General features: G+C 50.2%; 1 protein-coding gene across 3 annotated transcripts in view; it reads left to right on the top strand.

Moving 5' to 3' along the window:
* Window positions 1–18,133, top strand: part of BRD4 (bromodomain containing 4) — a 1,521,397-nt gene that overhangs the window by 134,205 nt on the left and 1,369,059 nt on the right. For all 3 annotated transcript variants that reach the window (XM_069603884.1, XM_069603885.1, XM_069603886.1), the window contains exon 5: window positions 7,490–7,567. In XM_069603884.1, the coding sequence (XP_069459985.1) occupies window positions 7,490–7,567 (78 nt within the window). The remainder of the gene's footprint in view (window positions 1–7,489; window positions 7,568–18,133) is intronic.

The following is an 18,133-nucleotide window of genomic DNA, read 5'->3' as shown; positions in this document are numbered from 1 at the left end:
GGCTAAGGAAATCTGGCTTTGCACCTGATGTGCAGTCTAGATTACTTAATATGCCCTTTGACGGCTTGAGGTTGTTTGGCAGCAAGGCGCACAAGAGCTTGGAGAAGCTGCAGACCTCAAAAGCAGCAGCAAAATCACTTAGCACTGCTATAAAACAGCCTCAACAAATCTCATACGCAGGCTCGTCTTCCGGGAAGAGTCGCCCTTTTCGTTTCTACTCTTTTGGAAAAGGGAGGGGCAGGCCAGTCGGAGGCCAACAGAGAGAACCCTTTCATGGTGGAAAAGGGAGAGGTGCTAGATCAGCCACAGCAGCGGCTACTACCTTCTCAGCCACTGCTGCAGCCGCTGCAAAGCCACTTTGAGGTCTTCACCCACAAGACCCTGGTGGGAGGCAGAATCACTCGGTACCTGGATGAATGGTGGGGCATTACGTCAGATGCCTGGGCACTAGAGATAGTGACCCATGGTTACTGCCTTCCTTTTCATCAAAGACCTCCAGATCATCCATCGGGAGCCAACTCTGTAAAAATTCATGACCTGCTCCTTGTGCAGGAGATTTTAATCCTGCTATAGAAAGGAGAAAGGTGCAATAGAATATGTACCTGTAGCGGAAAGGAACAAGGGTTGCTACTCGCCTTAATTTCTCATCCCCAAGAAGGACGGAGGATTGAGACCCATCTTGGCCTTAAGCAATTTGAACAAGTTCCTCAGGAAGGACAAGTTCAAGAGGGTGACCCTTTCTCAGCTCCTTCAGGCTCTTCAGCTTCAGGACTGGCTGGTTTCATTGGACCTCCAGATGCTTACTTTCATGTGCCAATCCATCTCAAGCACAGATGTACCTGAGGTTCGCAAATGGTTGTTCTCATCAATTTTGGGTTCTACCATTTGGGCTGACCTCTGCCCTGAGGGTTTTCGCCAAACTGATGGTGGTGGTGGTGGTGGCAGAGAGTATCAGAAGAGGGGGTTTCATGTCTACCCTTATCTGGACGATTGACTAATCAGGGCAAGTTCACCCGACCGAGCCCAGGAACATCTGGCCGTGACCGGCTACTTCTTACAGACTGGGCTTCTCCCTCAAATACAAGAAGTCACAAATGATTCCAAGCACAAGACTCCAATTCATCGGAGCAGTCCTGGATACTTCTCTCAGAGAAAGCCTCGCTGTCATGATGCCTACCTCCAAGGAGCCAGACAGGGCCAGGCACCCTCAGAGGCAGGCAACATGTATACTAGGGAAGTCCCAGCCACCCCAGATAGAGGCTCTTTGGACTCAGTCCTGGCGCTGTTGGCGTCAGGCTCATAAGGGATAACAGTCCTGGCACCATCGGCGCCAGGCTCATACAAGATATGGAAGGAAATGTGTTTGGTGCAAACTTACCTGGCAGACCATGCTGCAATTTCCTTACCTGGCAGATCCTTTTTCATCTGGAAGTTGTAGAATGAACTACTTAACCACACGGGTGTGGCCGGTGGCAGGATACATACCTTCAGTGGAAGGATACATACCTGGGACTACTTGAAAGGCTATTTAAGCCACGCCCAGACAGCAAACCACGCTTCGCGTTTTTCTGCTCATAGCAGCTGGATGCTCACCGTGCCTGCTCCTGCTCCAGTCCTCGACCACGCCTGCCAGCATCCTGGAAACACCGAAGGATAGAAAAGGGAAGAAGAAACAGGTGAAAACAAACCTTACCTGTTAAAGCTGGATTCTGGATTCAGCGCGCCAACGTTCCTGCAAAAAGACATCATTTTAAATACTCACCGCGTCGAATACCTCTCGGCGCACTTCTCTTACCTGCACGTGGCGCCTTCGGCTCTGCGACGCCCATCCGGATCTCCTGCAGCATTCCAGCACCTACGGGGAGACTAAGAGAAGAAAGCAATGTGAGAAGGGGAAAATAACCAAGAAGCACTTACCCGCCAAGCTAATTCTTCTTACCTTCGGGTCGATGCCATTCCTTGGGCATTTCAGCACCCAAGCCCCCATGGGGCAAAATCAAACATCACATTAGTGAATGCAAGAACCGTAGCAAACAAACTATTTTAAACTTACCTGCTTACAGGTCGGACTCAGCTTCTGCTTCGTACCGGCTCCATTTCCTCGGAATTCTCGAACTCCGGCCCCTAAGGAAAGAGACAGGAAAAGACAGAACTCACCTGAAATCAGGTTTTCGACGGAAACCGCCCTCAGCCCAGAGTCTTCCATTACCTACAAAAGAGAAGAGGAACAGTTTAGAACCAAGCTTGCCATAAACATTTACGGTACTTACCGGAACAGACAAGCGAACTCTAACTTACTATCCAGTGACGTAACTGGATCCCAACGCGCCCCTGCATCAGAAGCAGGATGGAGAGCTCGCCTTTTTAATCCCTAAGGTGAGTCTCCACAGGGAATTACAGAAGGGTTGCAAGGAGGGTGAGAAGGGGAACGGGAGATCAACACAAAACCCGCAGAGTATTAACCCTTCCTTTTCGCTCACAGAAGGGTATTCATCCGAGCCAGACAAGCCGGATTTGGGAACCCAGCCCACTCCATCTTGTGCTGAACATCTCCTTCGAAGAGGCCACTGCCGTCCAGACCACGCCCGCGCCTCCGTGGGAACCAGGTGAGCGTTACACTCGCCTCCCAAGGAGAGAGCTCACCACATTCTGCAGATAGTAACGTTTCAAAATGCCCAAAATCTACCGGCATTCGACTTTCTATGGTTGCTAGGCCTCATGGCATCCTGCAGTTTTCTGGTGCCAGAGCCTAAATTGAGGATGAGATCTCTTCAGTGGGCCCTCAGGACTCAATGGTCCCAATTTTCGGGGGGGGGAGGGGCTCAAGATCTCCTATGGTGGGCTTGCAAGGAGGATATCCTCAAGGGGGAACCTTTTTGGCAACCATGGCCAGAGATAACGGTAGTGACAGACGCCTCACTCACGGGGTGGGGAGCCCACACCAACGATCTGACAATCAGCGGTCGTTGGTCTCCATCAGAGTCCAAACTACACATCAACCTTTTGGAGCTGAGGGCAATCAGCTAGCGCTGAAGTCTTTTCTGCCCTCTGTACATGGAAAGAATGTCCTGATAATGACGGACAACACAGTGGCCATGTACTACCTCAACAAAAGAGGAGGCATAGGATCACTACCACTCTGCAGAGAGGCAATGCAGCTTTTGTTCTGGGCAATGCAGTTCACCTAGCCGGGGAGCTGAACACAGCGGCGGATGCTCTGAGCAGGCTGAGCACAGTCTACAACGAATGGGAGCTAGCTCAGGAAGTCCTTCAAGAGATCTTCGCCCTTTGGGGAACCCCTCAAGTGGATCTGTATGCGACTGGCGCCAACCGGAAGTGCGAGCTGTACTGCTCAAGGGGATTTCCTCCAAGAGGAGCTCTAGGAGACGCGTTTGTGGTGGACTGGGCATTTCCACTCCCCTACTTTCCTCTGGTCCCTATGATTCCTCAGGTAATCAGGAGGTTGAGAAAGTTCAAGAAATCATGATCCTAATTGCCTCGGATTGGGCCAGGAGGACGTGGTACTTGGACCTTCTGGACATGTCCATCTGCCCTCCAATACTTCTTCCACAGAGGGGATCTTCTCGCAAGAGGAAGGTCGTGTACTCCATCCAGAGGTGAAAACACTCAGTCTTCACGTATGGTGGCTTAGAGGCTGAGATATAAGGATTGGGGCCTCCCGGATGACGTAATGGAGATTTTGCTTTCGGCCAGAAGGCCTGCAACAAAATCCCTGTACCAGTGTCATTGGAATAAGTTCAGTAACTGGTGCAGGGATAAGAATGTGCATCCATTTCTTTGTAATACTCCAACAGTACTTTCTTTCCTATTACACTTGGCCAATTTGGGGCTCCAAATTGGCACTATAAAAGGATATTTGGCAGCGCTATCTATCTTTAAGCGTTCCTCAGAGGTGTCCTATTTTAAAATGCCCTTAGTAATTAAAATCTTGAAAGGGCAAACAAATGTGTACCCCGACAACTTTTCAGGTGCCCGACTGGGATTTGAATTTAGTCTTAAAATTTCTCGTGTGCCCCTTGCAAACCTTTACATTCTTGCCCATTAAGACTTCTCACTCTTAAAACAATTGTGTTAGTGGCTATAACATCAGCCCGCAAGGTTAGTGAGTTGCTGGCACTTTCTTGTAAGCCTCCTCACACCATTTTCCATAGAGACAAAGTTATTCTAAAAGTCAAACCATCCTTCTTGCCTAAAATAATCTGATTTCCATCTGTCACAAAACATTACCTCACCTTCTTTTTATCCTCCTTCTCATGCTAGTAAGGAAGAAGAAAGGTTGAATAGAGTGGTCCCAAAAAGGGCTCTGTTCTACATTTCCAGATTGCAAATCTTCGACAATGTGAGCAACTGTTTGTTGGGTATACTGGACACAAATTGGGCCTTGGAGTGTCTATACAAACTCTATCCTGCTATAAATTGGCTGGAAAAGAGCCTCCAGATGGATTTAAGGCAGGAGTGCACAACTGATTTTGACAGAGGGCCGAAAGTACCTTACATGAGGGCTATAGTGGGCCGAAAAGTGGGCGGGGCGGTAGGGGGGACGTGGCAGGAGGCTTTTTCAACCCCCAATTTGTATTAAACGCATCGAAAAATGTTTTTGAGGGGTAACGATTTTTATTGCATTTCAAACATATATTTTGTACTACACATTTTCCATTATCATTTATTTCGATTTAGTTATTGTATATCGTCTGTTTAATTAAATTATATATATTTTATTATCCCTTGATTGCACATTCCGTTATTTTGGACTGCTATAGTTTGCTGTTTGGGTTGCCCAAGAGGAGTATGGCCTTTTTTGAGTCAGGTTTCCTCAAAAAAGCAAAGGATGTACATCTCCCAACTGTGCCTGTTTTAGCTTTATTATTGAGTTCACTCTTGGAGTGCAACACTATGCCCTATGGCTCCCACCTCCATCCCAACACTATGCCCCCTGTCCCCCACCCCCAACCAAACACTATGCCCCCTGTCCCTCACCCCCAACCAAACACTATGCCCCCTGTCCCTCACCCCCAACCAAACACTATGCCCCCTGTCCCTCACCCCCAACCAAACACTATGCCCCCTGTCCCTCACCCCCAACCAAACACTATGCCCCATGGCCCCCTCACCCCCAACCAAACACTATGCCCCATGGCTCCCACCCCCAACCAAACACTATGCCCCCTGTCCCTCATCCCCAACCAAACACTATGCCCCATGGCCCCCTCACCCCCAAACACACTCATGCATGCACCCATACAGACCCAAACCCCCACCCCCCAACTCAGCACATACACTCTCAAACATGCACCCATACAGGTCCGAACCCCCAACTCGGCACACAAACTCTGAAGCATGCACCCATACATGCATCTCAACATACACAACACAAACCTACAAAAACAAACATTCATGCACACCCGAACCCCCAACCCCTTCAACTCGGCACACACACACACTCCAGCATACACCATGCACCCATACAGACCCGAACCCCCACCCCAACTCAGCACACACACACTCTCAAACATGCACACATACAGACCCGAACCGCCACCCCCCAAATCAGCACTCTCAAACATGCACCCATACAGACCCGAACCCCCACCCCCCAACTCAGCACACTCTAGCATACACCATGCACCCATACAGACCCGAACCCCCACCCCCAACTCAGCACACACTTTCAAGCATACACCTTGCACCCATACAGACCCGAACCCCCCCACCCCCAACTCAGCACACACACACACACACTCTCAAACGTGCACACATACAGACCCGAACCCCCACCCCCCAAATCAGCACTCTAGCATACACCATGCACCCATACAGACCTGAACCCCCCACCCCCAACTCAGCACACACTTTCAAGCATACACCTTGCACCCATACAGACCCGAACCCCCCCACCCCCAACTCAGCACACACTTTCAAGCATACACCATGCACCCATACAGACCTGAACCCCCCCACCCCCCAACTCAGCACACACTTTCAAGCATACACCATGAACCCATACAGACCCGAACCCCCCACACTCAAAAACAAACATTCATACACATCCGACACGCCTCCCACCCCCCCATCTCAACATACACAACACAAACATACAGCATAACAGACCCGACACACAAACACACAGACCACTTACCGGAGACGTGCTGGAAGGCAGGTAAGCTGGAACGCTGGCGAGGTAAGAGGAATCGTACTATGGCTGGCGTGGCAAGCAAGGCTGAAATGCCTTCCGGCATCAAGCCTTACTGGCCACGCAAGCCGTAGTGCTGGCACTCCATTGGTGCAGCACACACGCACTACGTGGCTCGTAGGAGTGACGTGGTGCTGAGCCAATGACGGCCAGTGTTTTGTCCAGCCCAGAAGACAACAAAGACTTTCCTAATGGAGAGCGGCCGATGCTGCTTGCGGGCCGCCCTCCATTAGGAAAGTCTTTGTGCCTCGCGGGCCGGAAAAAACAGCATGGCGGGCCGCAACTGGCCCACGGGCTGTATGTTGTGCACCCATGGATTAAGGGCTCATTCAATATTTGTGTGGCGGCCAACTGGTTGTCAATGCACACCTTTTGTGAAGCATTACTGCTTGGACTCTACTTCATATCAAGGAGGACTCTTTGCAAAAAGCTCTCCTTCATTCAGTCCATAATAGAAATTTCTGGTACTTCCTCCTAGAAATTCTTACTGCTTTCGGAGCTTATCTAAAGAGGAGGAATATGTGGGAGGACACAATCCATTCTAAGAACAAGTTACTTACCAACTGTATCGTTCTTTCGATTGGATGTTCCTCCCATGTATTCCTAATCGACCCTCCCAACCTACCCCTCTGTATAGTTTACGCCAGTTGCACTCGAACTTCCTTAAGAGCCTGAGGATTTAAAGCATGATCAGCTGATGCGACCGTGAACACCTTAAAAACAGAACTGATGTAACGGGGGCTTCTCGCGCCCTTTATACAGTGGATGACGTTGACTGTGGCCCTCGAGGGTCTACGACGCCGCGGCCTCGAACACAGCACCCTCTGGTGAAATTATTTTCCCGAAGCAGCGGAGCTGGTAGAGAACATATCAAAAGATGAGGAATATGTGGGAGGAACATCCAATCGAAAGAATGTTACAGTTCTTTGTGAATGACAATGTAGGAGTGACACCTGCAATTTCATCCAGACAGTCTGCACCCGCCTGCCAGAACTGGGCTACCTGGGGACAACTCCAGTACGGATAGTGTGCGTCTGCAACGTCATTAAGTCTCGTAAGGAAATGGTAACATCACAGGGCAGAATCATGAACCTCAGAATTGGTGTATCGTGGAGTATTAGAAATCTCAAAGGTGTGCACAAATTGCTTATTTGCAATTAGAATATATTTGTCTTATTCTTTATTGATATTTGAAAGTTCTTTTTCAGATGTATGAAGGTTGTTTTTCTGGCTTTACTGTCGTCATGGATGTGAACATATTGAATGGTTTCTTTCCAGGTGATGCAACTCCAATGAAAACACGTGTTCCTTCGAGCAACCAGGTGGAGAAGGCCAACTTGAAAAATGTCATCACTGGTACGTTGGTCTAATTAGAATAATGAAATGACTTCAAAATGTTCAGGAATGGAACTGCAGGAGTATCAAAATTAAGTCTGTTGAAGTGGTAAATTACTGCCAGGCTCTTCACCAGTTTAATTTGACCGTTGTGGTTTCATCCTCTCAGGCATCAGTCTGTGTGTTCAGGGCAGACTGATGCCTGAGAGGATGAAACCACAATGTACTCTTACGCCCTGTCTCCTTTCCGCCATACGTCATGGGCGTCCCTTCCAAGGAACAGAGACAACCTTTTTCACCAGAAAATAATTTTCTTCCCCTTTAAATTTAGAGGCGCTCGGGGGTGTGGCCCAGGGAGCATGCACTGCCCTGACTTCGCCCTCTGGCGCCACACCTCAGTCCCCTTTTCGCACTGATGGAAACGGGCCAAATTCACGAGCACTCCTGGGTTTGGCTTCGGCCATGTAATTCCGCATGTGGATATTTTTCTTTTTTGGTCTTTTTCTTTCAGGTACTCGGTCCTGGGGCGCCACGCTCCTCCCTGGCGCATATCGACTTCCACAGGGTTCAGCCATACGTCCCACCAACCTCCCCCTATTACTGGTGTCATTAGGCAATGTTTCAATTATTGTCGACGTGTCAATGGGGCTGAGGTGTTGCGCTGTAGGGCAGAGTCAGGGCAGCGCATGCTCCCTGGGCCTCACCCGCCTCTAAATTTAAAGGGAAGATTTTTTTCTGGTGAAAAAAGGGTCTGTCCCATGGAAGGGGTGCCCATGAAGTAAGTATGGAGGAAAGGGGACTATTGACTAAGAGTAAGTTAGTCACTACGGTGAGTAACTTATAATTTATTCTGCATTTCCTTTGACTCTGAAAATAATACACACATGTGTTGCATTGATACTGCTTGCTTTATTCCTAGCAAAGAGACATAGGATAATGGCTAGAAAAGTCCAGCATGCAAAATCTGCTGTCTGTCCCAAAACCTACTGCTGTGGTGACCTTTTCTTTTTTACCACTTAAAGACAAAGCATGCAGTCTCTAAGTAAGCATAACAATTGGAAGTCCACTTACTAATGTTTATCCCTATTTAATCTTAAATAACTGTTTTTAAGTGGGTTTGCCAGAAAGACCCACATATTACTGCGCCTCATATAGCAATGTCAGACAGGTTTACAAAGAATGGCCATGGGGACAATATTTGAAATATAGCAATGGCCATCAACATAATTTGTGATATTGTCCAGCATGCAAAGTACTTGTGCTCTAGGTTGCAGACTTAATTGCTAGGTTTTCCTCACCCCGCCCAAAACACCTTCAAAACTTCATTTCACACATGAGTGGTAAGTGATTTCTTTTTCAGAGCACTGTGGGTGGGGCATCTCCACTTGGGATTTCCAGTCGCAGGAGGGCCTTGTCTGGCTCTAGCTCTACTGAGGATCCCCACATAGGCACTAATCTTTATACTGGAACCTGCCCTGACGTTCTTGGTTTAAAGGCTAATGTAGACACCAGCAAGGCTGAGAATCTCAAGCTAGGGGATAATGTCCGCACCGAAAAAGGCAGAGGATTCCCGATTGGGGGCTAACCACACTGGAGCTTGCTTAGTTTACCTCGGTGAGGGCTAAACATTCCACCGGTGGCACCCAAGCGTCCTCCTTGTGGGGCTAACAATATGGGCACCATTCCCTAGGCTCCCTCATCGATGTCTTATGCTGAAACTGTGCCATCCAAAGTTCGCTCTTCAAGGGCTAAAAAAAATTGGACCATCCCTCAAAAGGATCAGTCTTTCCTGAGCGAACTCCAGTCAAGTCTAATTCAAGTGAAGCGCCTGTTGTGACATAGTTGGGTACACCGGTGTAAACTGTGTCTTTAGTCCCCACATTGGTTCCTCTGTTACTCCTACGTCCTGTCCCCTTTCCTCCATACTTATGGGACATTCCACCGTCCTGTGGGATGGGACCGGAGCACTTTGTAAAAGCATCAAAAATTTTGCAAGCATTTTTTAGTCCTTCCTCTTTCTACGCAGGATACAGCACACAGCCGTAACCCCGCCCATCTCGGCTCCGCCCTGCACATCGCCCATCAGTCCTTTTTCTCCGCTCGTTCGGGACTGGACGCACTTGCATCTGCGGAAGAATTTCTTACTTTCCTCCTGGCTCTCGCTTGCGATTGCATACTAGACTGCCGTTTAAGCTAGACTTTCCAAATTGTTCCTTTTGTCAGCGGCGCTTCGCGAGGGCGAATATCCTTCCTCTTTGTTTAGAGTGTTTGGGTCCCGATCCCTGTTGGGACTCCTGTTTCTATTGATTCCTTTTCGGGCCGGGCACTTCAACATTGGTTAGAGCGCTGGGAGGAGGTGTTCCAGCGCACTCCTACGCATTTTCAATCCACGCCCGGTAAATACCTTACTTTTTAGAGCACCCCGGCCGGGAGACTCCTTCCCGGGGTCTTCCCAGTACGGGCGGAGTGTCGACCGCTCTGTCACCGGGGCTTGCCCCGAGGTGCCTTCTGGGCCTAAAATGTATACCAGAGTTTTCTGCGAGGGTCTCCGTAAGGGGCCTGTGGATACCGGAGTACACTCCGATGCCCCTCCTTGTGGGGGCTGCTTGTAGACCTAGTTCTACTGAGGCGTGGGGTACCGGAGTTCGCTCCGAGGCCTCCTTTTTCGTCTTCCCTCAAAAGTACTGGTGTGCGCCCGAGGCCTCGGCTGGGCTTGGTGATACTGAACATATGTTCAAGGCCCACTGTGGAAAGGCTGCTACCGGACTCTGGTCTGAGGTCCCTCGTACAGAGGCTAAGGCAACGAACAGTTTTGAGAGGCCTGAGAAGGCCTTATCGGTGAAAGGTGTTTCTCACCGTTCCCGCTCTTGTGGCGACGCCAGAACCGTTAAGGGGGCAAGGAGCGAGTGTTCGAACCAAAGTTCCTCCTTTACCGGCAGAGGTCCTTCCTGTAATGGCTAGTTGGGCTATTGGTATGTCGCAGAAACATTCCAGGCCGCATAGTACTGGCTCGGCCGAGGTTCCTTGTGTAAAGGCTAAAATGAAGACCCCCTGATTCACCGGTGGGGACCCCTGCCTCACTTCCACACGTGCCGCAGCTCCCCTCAGGTAATGGCAAAATGGCGGCCGTTCCCGCCACAACCACGGTGGCCATTTTGGGTGCTTCCCCCTACAGCTATGTCATCGGCCTCAGGTGTAGGATTGGTTATGTGGGTCAACATAAGGTTCCTTGTGCGCATCAGTTTCGTACATTTTACGACGAAAGCTTGGATGACCCTTCCGCATAACATCTCACTGCCTGTGGGTTCAGCATCCTTGATTTATGTGGACACCTCTGGGGATGGGCCTGCTTGGCAACGCTCCACTCTGCATCCCTGGAATTATCCCATGAGGCCCTCTTCAGCACCTCCAAAGCTTTCTCCGGAGGACGCTTTTTTTTTGGCAAGTTTCAGGTACTCATGCGTACAGACCCCATGAGAGTATTTAAAGGGTCTTTTTAGGGAGATATGCCCGCCTGAGCTTACGGTACCGGTACCTACCCTTCTGCCCTTGCCTCCGTTGTCCCCTGTGGACAAGGCGGTGCCCGAAGTGGTTCAGCAGGACCCTGACCTGTCGGATGAAGCGCAGGGCCATCAGGACAGCGAAGTCAAGCCCTGCTCTTTTAGAGCTTTTCACGACTGGGTGCTGGACATGATGTGCCTATTGGATGTTCCAGTGCCTGAGGCACCCGCTCCGCAGGAGGGTGTGCTTTTGGGGGCGTTCACCTTGTCTCCTTCGGAGCGTACCGGCCTGTTCTTGCAGAAGGACGTTTTGGCCGAGGTTCGTACAGTCTGGGAGAAGCCACAATCTGGACTTTTCGTCAATAAGAAAATTGACACGCACTACAGGCTGCATTCTTCAGAAGAGGTGGCCCTAGCATCTTTTCCGGCCGCCTCATCAACAGTGCTGGCTGCGGCCACTTTACAGTCCAGGCCTGCAGCATCCTCTTCTACGACGGCTACTCAGGTCCTGGGGAGAGAGGACAAGCCCCTCGACTCCCTTAGGAGGAAGATTTTTGCTAACTTGGCCCTGCATCTGTGGCAGGCCAATGCAGAACTGGTGTTGGCTGGGGCGAATATGAAGATGTGGCAAGGTCTGGCGGAGTTTGAGCAGTTCATTCCGGTTGCGGAGCTTGATGACTTTAAGGCAGGATTGTTGGATGCCAGGGTCTTGGCCCAGGATCTGCTGGAGGCCGCGGCTCATCACGTTGACACCTCGGCTCGTGGGCCTTATGCTTGGGGTTGATGCCTTTTGGCAGGGTTGGTTGCACGCCACCAAGTTCTCAAAGGTGGTGCAGGACAAAGTGTTGGACTTGCCGTTTGACGGTAAGGAGCTTTTTCATTCATCGATAGATGTAGAGCTCACCAAAACGAAGGACAACACCCAGACAGCCAAGTCCTTGTCTGTCCTGGTTAAAACTCCTTTTAGGACCCAGAAACCGTTTTCGCAAAGCCAGCCCTCCTCTGGTTTCAGGGGGTTCCTAGATCGGAAATCAGGCAGAGTGGATACCCCTTAGGGAAATTTGCACCGGAGGCAGCAACAGACTGTTTTTCTCCCGCTCCTCAGCCTCCTCCTCGGGTTCAGGTGGTAACACCACCGAAAATCCAGCCAAATGAGGGTGCTCCGCTTTCGCACGAGACCCCAGTGGGAGGACGCATCGCGTCTCAATGGTAGGCGTGGCAGACCATCACCGAGGACTGGTGGGTCTTGTCAGTTGCTCGGGCGGGCTTCCGCTTACCCCTCCCTTCAACCCTCCTTTCCAGCAATCGGGGTCGTCCACCCTAAAAGCAGAGGTTCACAAACTGCTGGACCTCGGAGCAGTGTAACACGTTCCCCTAGGGGAGTAAGGGGAGGGCTTCTACTCCCGACTGTTTACAGTGCTCAAACCCAACCAGGATGGCCTGCGCACCATCCTAGACCTTTTTAATCTTTTCCTACCCCAAGAGAAACTCAAGATGATCACGCCCAGCCAGATACGGTCCTCTTTGCAGATGGGCGATTGACTCAGTGTGGTGGACCTTCAGGATGCGTACATGCATATTCTGATCTGGAATCCACACAGGAGATATCTGTTTCTCTGTGGGGGAGGAGCACTTCCAGTTTCGAGTGCTTCCTTTTGGCCTCAGCTCGGCGCCGCGTGTCTTTATGAAGATGTTAGTGGTTGCGGCCTGTCTTTTTCTGCAGGGTATCCATGTGTATCTGTATTTGGACGACTGGCTCTTATGTAGCCCTTGCCCGTTGAAAGCCGCGTGCAATCTTCAGTCTCTCCTCCAGCTCCTGTTGCATCTCGGGCTGTCTGTGAACTGGCGGAACTCTTCCATAATGGTCACTCAGGACTTGATTTTCCTGGGTTTTCGCTGGAACACAATCGGCTGCAGAGTGTACCTGACCGGGGACAGAATGGCGGATCTGTTGGCCACGTGTCAGATGTTTGCGCAGTCGGAGAGCATGTCGGCCTTGTGGTTCCAGAGGCTTCTGGGCCTCATGACCTCGTGTTTTGGCTCTACTTCTCGCTCGTCTCAAGATGAGGCGGACTCAGATGGCTCTTCGGAGTTCTTGGCGTCAGGCTGTGGATCCGGACTCCAAGTTGATATTGATTTCCAGCTTCCATGAGAGCAGACCTGGAGTGGTGGTCGTCTCTCAGCAATCTGTCGGTGGGTGCGTGTTTTCAGGACCCAGCCCCGATGGTAACGGTCACGACGGACTCCTTTCTCCTGGGGTGGAGTGCAACGTTGGATCTTCTTCAGGTCTCGGACCTTTGGTCTCCTCAGGACAAGTTCTTCCACATAAATCATCTGGAGCTTCTGGCGATTTTCCTAGCGCTCAAGGCGTTCAGACTGATCATTGCCAACAAGGTGGTCCGTATCCGCACGGACAATGTGGTGTCAATGTATTAAATCAACAAGCAAGGGGGCACCAAGTCTCCCCCTCTTGTGGACCTGTCCATCCAGATTTAGGAGTGGGCGGTTCGTCATGGTGTCTGGCTGGTAGCAGTACACATTCTTAAGATTGATGGGAAATCAGCTGGCCCAGCAGTCAGTGTTGGAGCACAGGCACTCTAGGATTCCTGGACCACATCTGGCATGAGCTTTGAGAGAGTTTTTCCGTCAGAGGACCAGACCACAGCCACCAGAGACCCAGGGTGCGTTTTCTCAGCAGGACTGGTACCAACGCCTAAATTAGTTAGACAGCACAGCCTCATGGAATCAGGCGTTTTCCCAGGCGGAGCCGGTCAACATTCCACTGCATCTACGTCACTACCTAGTCTGGTGGAGCATGGACAGGAACTTACGGATAGGCAGGCCCCTTCGTCAGCCAGCTCCGCAGGTTACCATCCCCACGGACTCATCCCTAACGAGATGGGAAGCTACCTTGGATGGACATAGGGTCCACAGAGAGGGTTCTGTGAGGAGCAGGCGGCCCTCATCGACTGGCTCGAGTGGCTGGCCATCTGGCTCCCCCTCAAAGCCTATCTGGCGGCAACTGGAGCCTACCGCAACTCTGAGGAGGAAGTTTTTTTTCTCATTCTCCAAGCCTGCGGTTATGACATTTGATGGGCCGCTCCAGGCTCTACCCTCCCATCAAGAAGCCATACCTCGTGTGGGACTTGAGCATAATATTTGGTGCCGTGGCTCATAAACCCTTTGGGCCAATGGCGTCCACGGACATCAGGCTATACACCATTAAGACAGCTCTTGTGGTGGACCTTTCGTCGACACTGTCAGCAAAATACAAGCTCCAATGGTACCCTAGCCATACACTACCTTTCACAGGACAGATTGGTCCTCAGAACGCATCCCGCTTACGTACCTGGGGTAGTCTCTGCATTCCATCTAAATGAGGAGTAGTACTTCCTATTTTCTTCACTGACCCTAAGGTGCTCAGATGGTTCTGCACTGTCTTCATGCTAGACGAGCGCCAAAGTTCTATCTGGACAGGACTAAGAGCTTCCGCAAGTCTGAGGCTGTTTATCACCCTCGGAGGGTCAGGGCCAGGATATCCGGCTTCCAGGGCCTCCATAGTAAGGTGGATGGTGGCCTCTTGAAGGAGGCCTAGGAGGGGCAACGCAAGCTCCCTCTGCATGCCCACACATTCAGAGCTAAGGCCACAGCGGTCGACCCTCAGAAACACGGACCGTGGCGGGTCATTAGCAGGGCGGCCAATGATGCCGCCTCCTCTGCTCTTTGCAAGCACTACTGTTGGGTTGCCGGCTCCCGGTCAGACGCAGCATTCTGGCAGGCAGCATTAAGGAACTCGTTTTCTTAAGGAGGGTCACCTCTCCGCCCTGTGGCTACATTCAGTTGTAATCGCCCATACAGTATGGAGGAAAGGAGACGGGACGTAAGAGTAATTACAAGTTACTCGTCGTAGTGACTGTAGTCCATAGTCCCCTTTCCTCCATACGTCCCAACATCCTCCCCTCTAATAAAACTGGTGTCACTTAGGGATTTATAATATTGACAATGTTTCAAGGGGGACTGAGGAGCGGCGCCGGTGGGTGGAGTCGGGGGAGCCCATGCTTCAAGGGCTGCACTCCTGCATGCCTCTAGATTTAAAGGGGAATGTTTTTGGTGGTGAAAAAGGTTCCGTCTCCTGTCCCTAGCGAGGGGTGCCCATACAGTATGGAGGAAAGGGGAGTATGGACTAAGAGTACGTTAGTCACTACGGTGAGTAACTTGTAATTTAGAAGATGGGGATCCAGCTGGCTTCTGTTCTGGTTGCAGTCTTGCAGATCCTGGTTTTGCTGGGCCTCAGTAGTGCAGACAAGAGGGAGGACGTCTGGAGGACTTCTGCACTGCAGCCTGAAGATTGGCGGCAGCTATGTGCTCTGTTAACCGTTCAACGGCACTTTGCGGTTTCAGCTACTGGCAAATAGCACCACCATGGATCTTGGACACTTAATGTACTTTTTTCCCTTGTACTTTTTTCCCTCCTTGAGTCCAGCACTCTGGTCAGGTGACTTGAGCTTGGGTCATCCTGCTTCGGGAGGGTCTTCAGGATCTTCCTGGAGCTCTGGTCCAGCTTAAAGACGATGCACTAGACTATGGATTTCTCGACATCTGGCACTCAGTTCCAGCAGCAGCAAAGCTGCCAGTTTGGCAAGGTCTTCGAGCAAAAAGTTTGTCTCACGGTTAGTTGGTCCCATTAAACCAAGGGAAAAAGTCGATCTTTGGAGCTTCTCTAGTTGATTCGGAAAAAGCAGTTTCAGCACAGCAGCCGGGCTTCACCAGTCAGTTCAACGGTCCAGGATGATTCAGCAAGCTTCTCTTCACGATTCTTTCGTCGGATGTTTCGTCCAGTGGTCGACTTTTTCTGTTCAAGAAGCCTCGTGTCATGCACGTGTCTCCCATTCATGCACATAATAGCTGACGCTCACACAGCAGGGTGGCTGTAGCCAGCCAATCAGCACTGGGTGAATTCAGGTAACCAATGAGACTGAGGACAGGGAGTTTTGGGACCTCCCTCCCTTTCTGACCTGTCAGACACTGGAGTCGGAGGTGCGTTTCAGTACTGAAGCCCGCCAAAGGCAAAACTAACAAAAGGGTTCAACCTGGTTTGGCGTACACAGTAAAAACCAAGAAAGACCTCACTAACATGAAATGGCGGAAAAAAAAAATGACCAGGGCCATTTTGACACAATGGTCACCCATGGGTGCTATACTGCAGTTTAGGGATTCCGCCTGCAGTACAAACGCACAATGGTAGGAAAATTAAACCACTGCCACCAACCATTAATTTGTGAGGGCAATTTAAAAAAAAGTAACGTGTAAGTAGGAAAAGGGGCTAGTAAGTAACCCCCAGCACTCAACATAAGATGGGCTTTGATGGACCTGCATAGGAAAAAAAGGCAAGGCCAATTTCACTTCACAACTCTTGGGAACAGTAGTTTACCCAAGATAATGTTTTTAAACCTTATGAGAAATCCAAAGGACTTCTCTGTGAAACTGCACTTACGATGCTGTGTGTCACAATACAAAAGGTAGATGCCTATGGAGTTTTTCAGATTTCCAAAAACAAAGAAAATGGAGTCCAAATCGGAGCAAAATACATGAGTGAAAAAAGGGTCTCGATAACTCCAGGATAAAAATTTAAAATGACTAAAGTCCAGCAAAAGAGCTGGGGATCTCTAAGGTTGAAGTGAATTAGCACAGAAATGAGAATTCACCCTAACACTTGGGCAGGCAGTAAGAGGAAGGAGGAGTAGGGCCAGCTCCCACGGGTTGGGGGGGAGAGGGGGATGTCTGCCTGTCCTTATTGGACAAACAAACGCCCCTTTCTGTAAAATGCTGTGGTGTGCTGGAACTGTATAAAAAGTGAGGCTTCTGGAGTGTTAAGTCGACCACTGCAAGCTGAATTAACCGAAGAAAACGACCATAGATACCTGCGTCCCTTTGCAATACCGTGAAGCGACCACTGCTGTCATGACTCAGTTTTCTGTGTTACAGGAGCTCCGACGAGGACTCCTCCTACCCTATGGCCGTTGGGAACAACCAGTTCCAAGACTAACTTTGAAACGAGCAGTCTCTCAAGGTATGAGTTTCTAGAGCTGCAGAACTCCAGTACCAGGAGACCTGCTGCCCATTTGCAGTGCATGGTCGTGGAAAGGATGAATCCATCCAAATCTTTGCTGGACCCGTAAGGACACTCCAGAGATCTGATCCAACTCGCCAAGAAACCCTCATCAGAGTATGGGACTGCTGGAAGCAAAGATAGACTGGGCGATCCATTTCCTTTGTTGGTGCTGCAGTAAAGGTGCCAAAACCGCAGACTGAACCAAGATGTTGCTGAAAGTCATGCTACAGGTCCTCCATCAAGACTGCTGCTGAGATCCTGTCCATTGTCCTGCCTTCTCATCAGACCAAGGAATCCAGTGGTCTGGTCCAGAGCTGCAACATTGCGGAGCATCCAGTGCAAACAATTTCTTCTAACCTAAGGTACTGTGGGGAAAAGTGTAGCGCTTACATCATTCCAAGAAGTCGCTCCAGAGTGTGGAGTGCACGAAGAGGTGTCCAGGGAAACCCCCTCTTACCACAGACCTATGCCTCCGCTTGTGTCCCCTTCACAAGTCCTTTTTAAGGTCTCCCTAGTTAGTTAACTTGCTGCTTCAATAACACCAGAAACTGGAAGAAATCCACAGGAACTCTTCTTGGTAATTCGCTGTTGGTCAAGACTTCAAGCCCCCTCCCAACTGCCTTTAGCTAGGGTTATTTTTCTGTACTTACTAGGTGAAGAAACAGTCTCTAGAACCTTGAACTAAGCTTAGGTTACGCTAACCATTGTTCTCCCTTTAAGTGACTTTACTCTGTGTTTGCCAACTGCCTAACCCTTGCCCGAGCATTAGTGCTGTCGAAATTGGACTATTGTAACGCTCTATATATAGGAGCCAACAAACACACGGTGCAAAAGATTCAAACACTACAAAACAATGCCCTTAGGGCTGCCTTAGGAATTCCAAAAAGGGAGCATATCTCAGAAGCTAGAAGACAATCTAACTGGCTCTCCACAGCGGACAAAATCAAACTTAAGACAGCTTCTCTAACCTTCAAA

Source organism: Ambystoma mexicanum, chromosome 3q, assembly GCF_040938575.1.
Source record: "Ambystoma mexicanum isolate Mex_15411 chromosome 3q, UKY_AmexF1_1, whole genome shotgun sequence".
NCBI classification, from domain to species: Eukaryota; Metazoa; Chordata; class Amphibia; order Caudata; family Ambystomatidae; genus Ambystoma; species Ambystoma mexicanum.
Note: the sequence above shows the minus strand (reverse complement) of the source record. Positions and strands in the feature narration are given on the sequence as shown.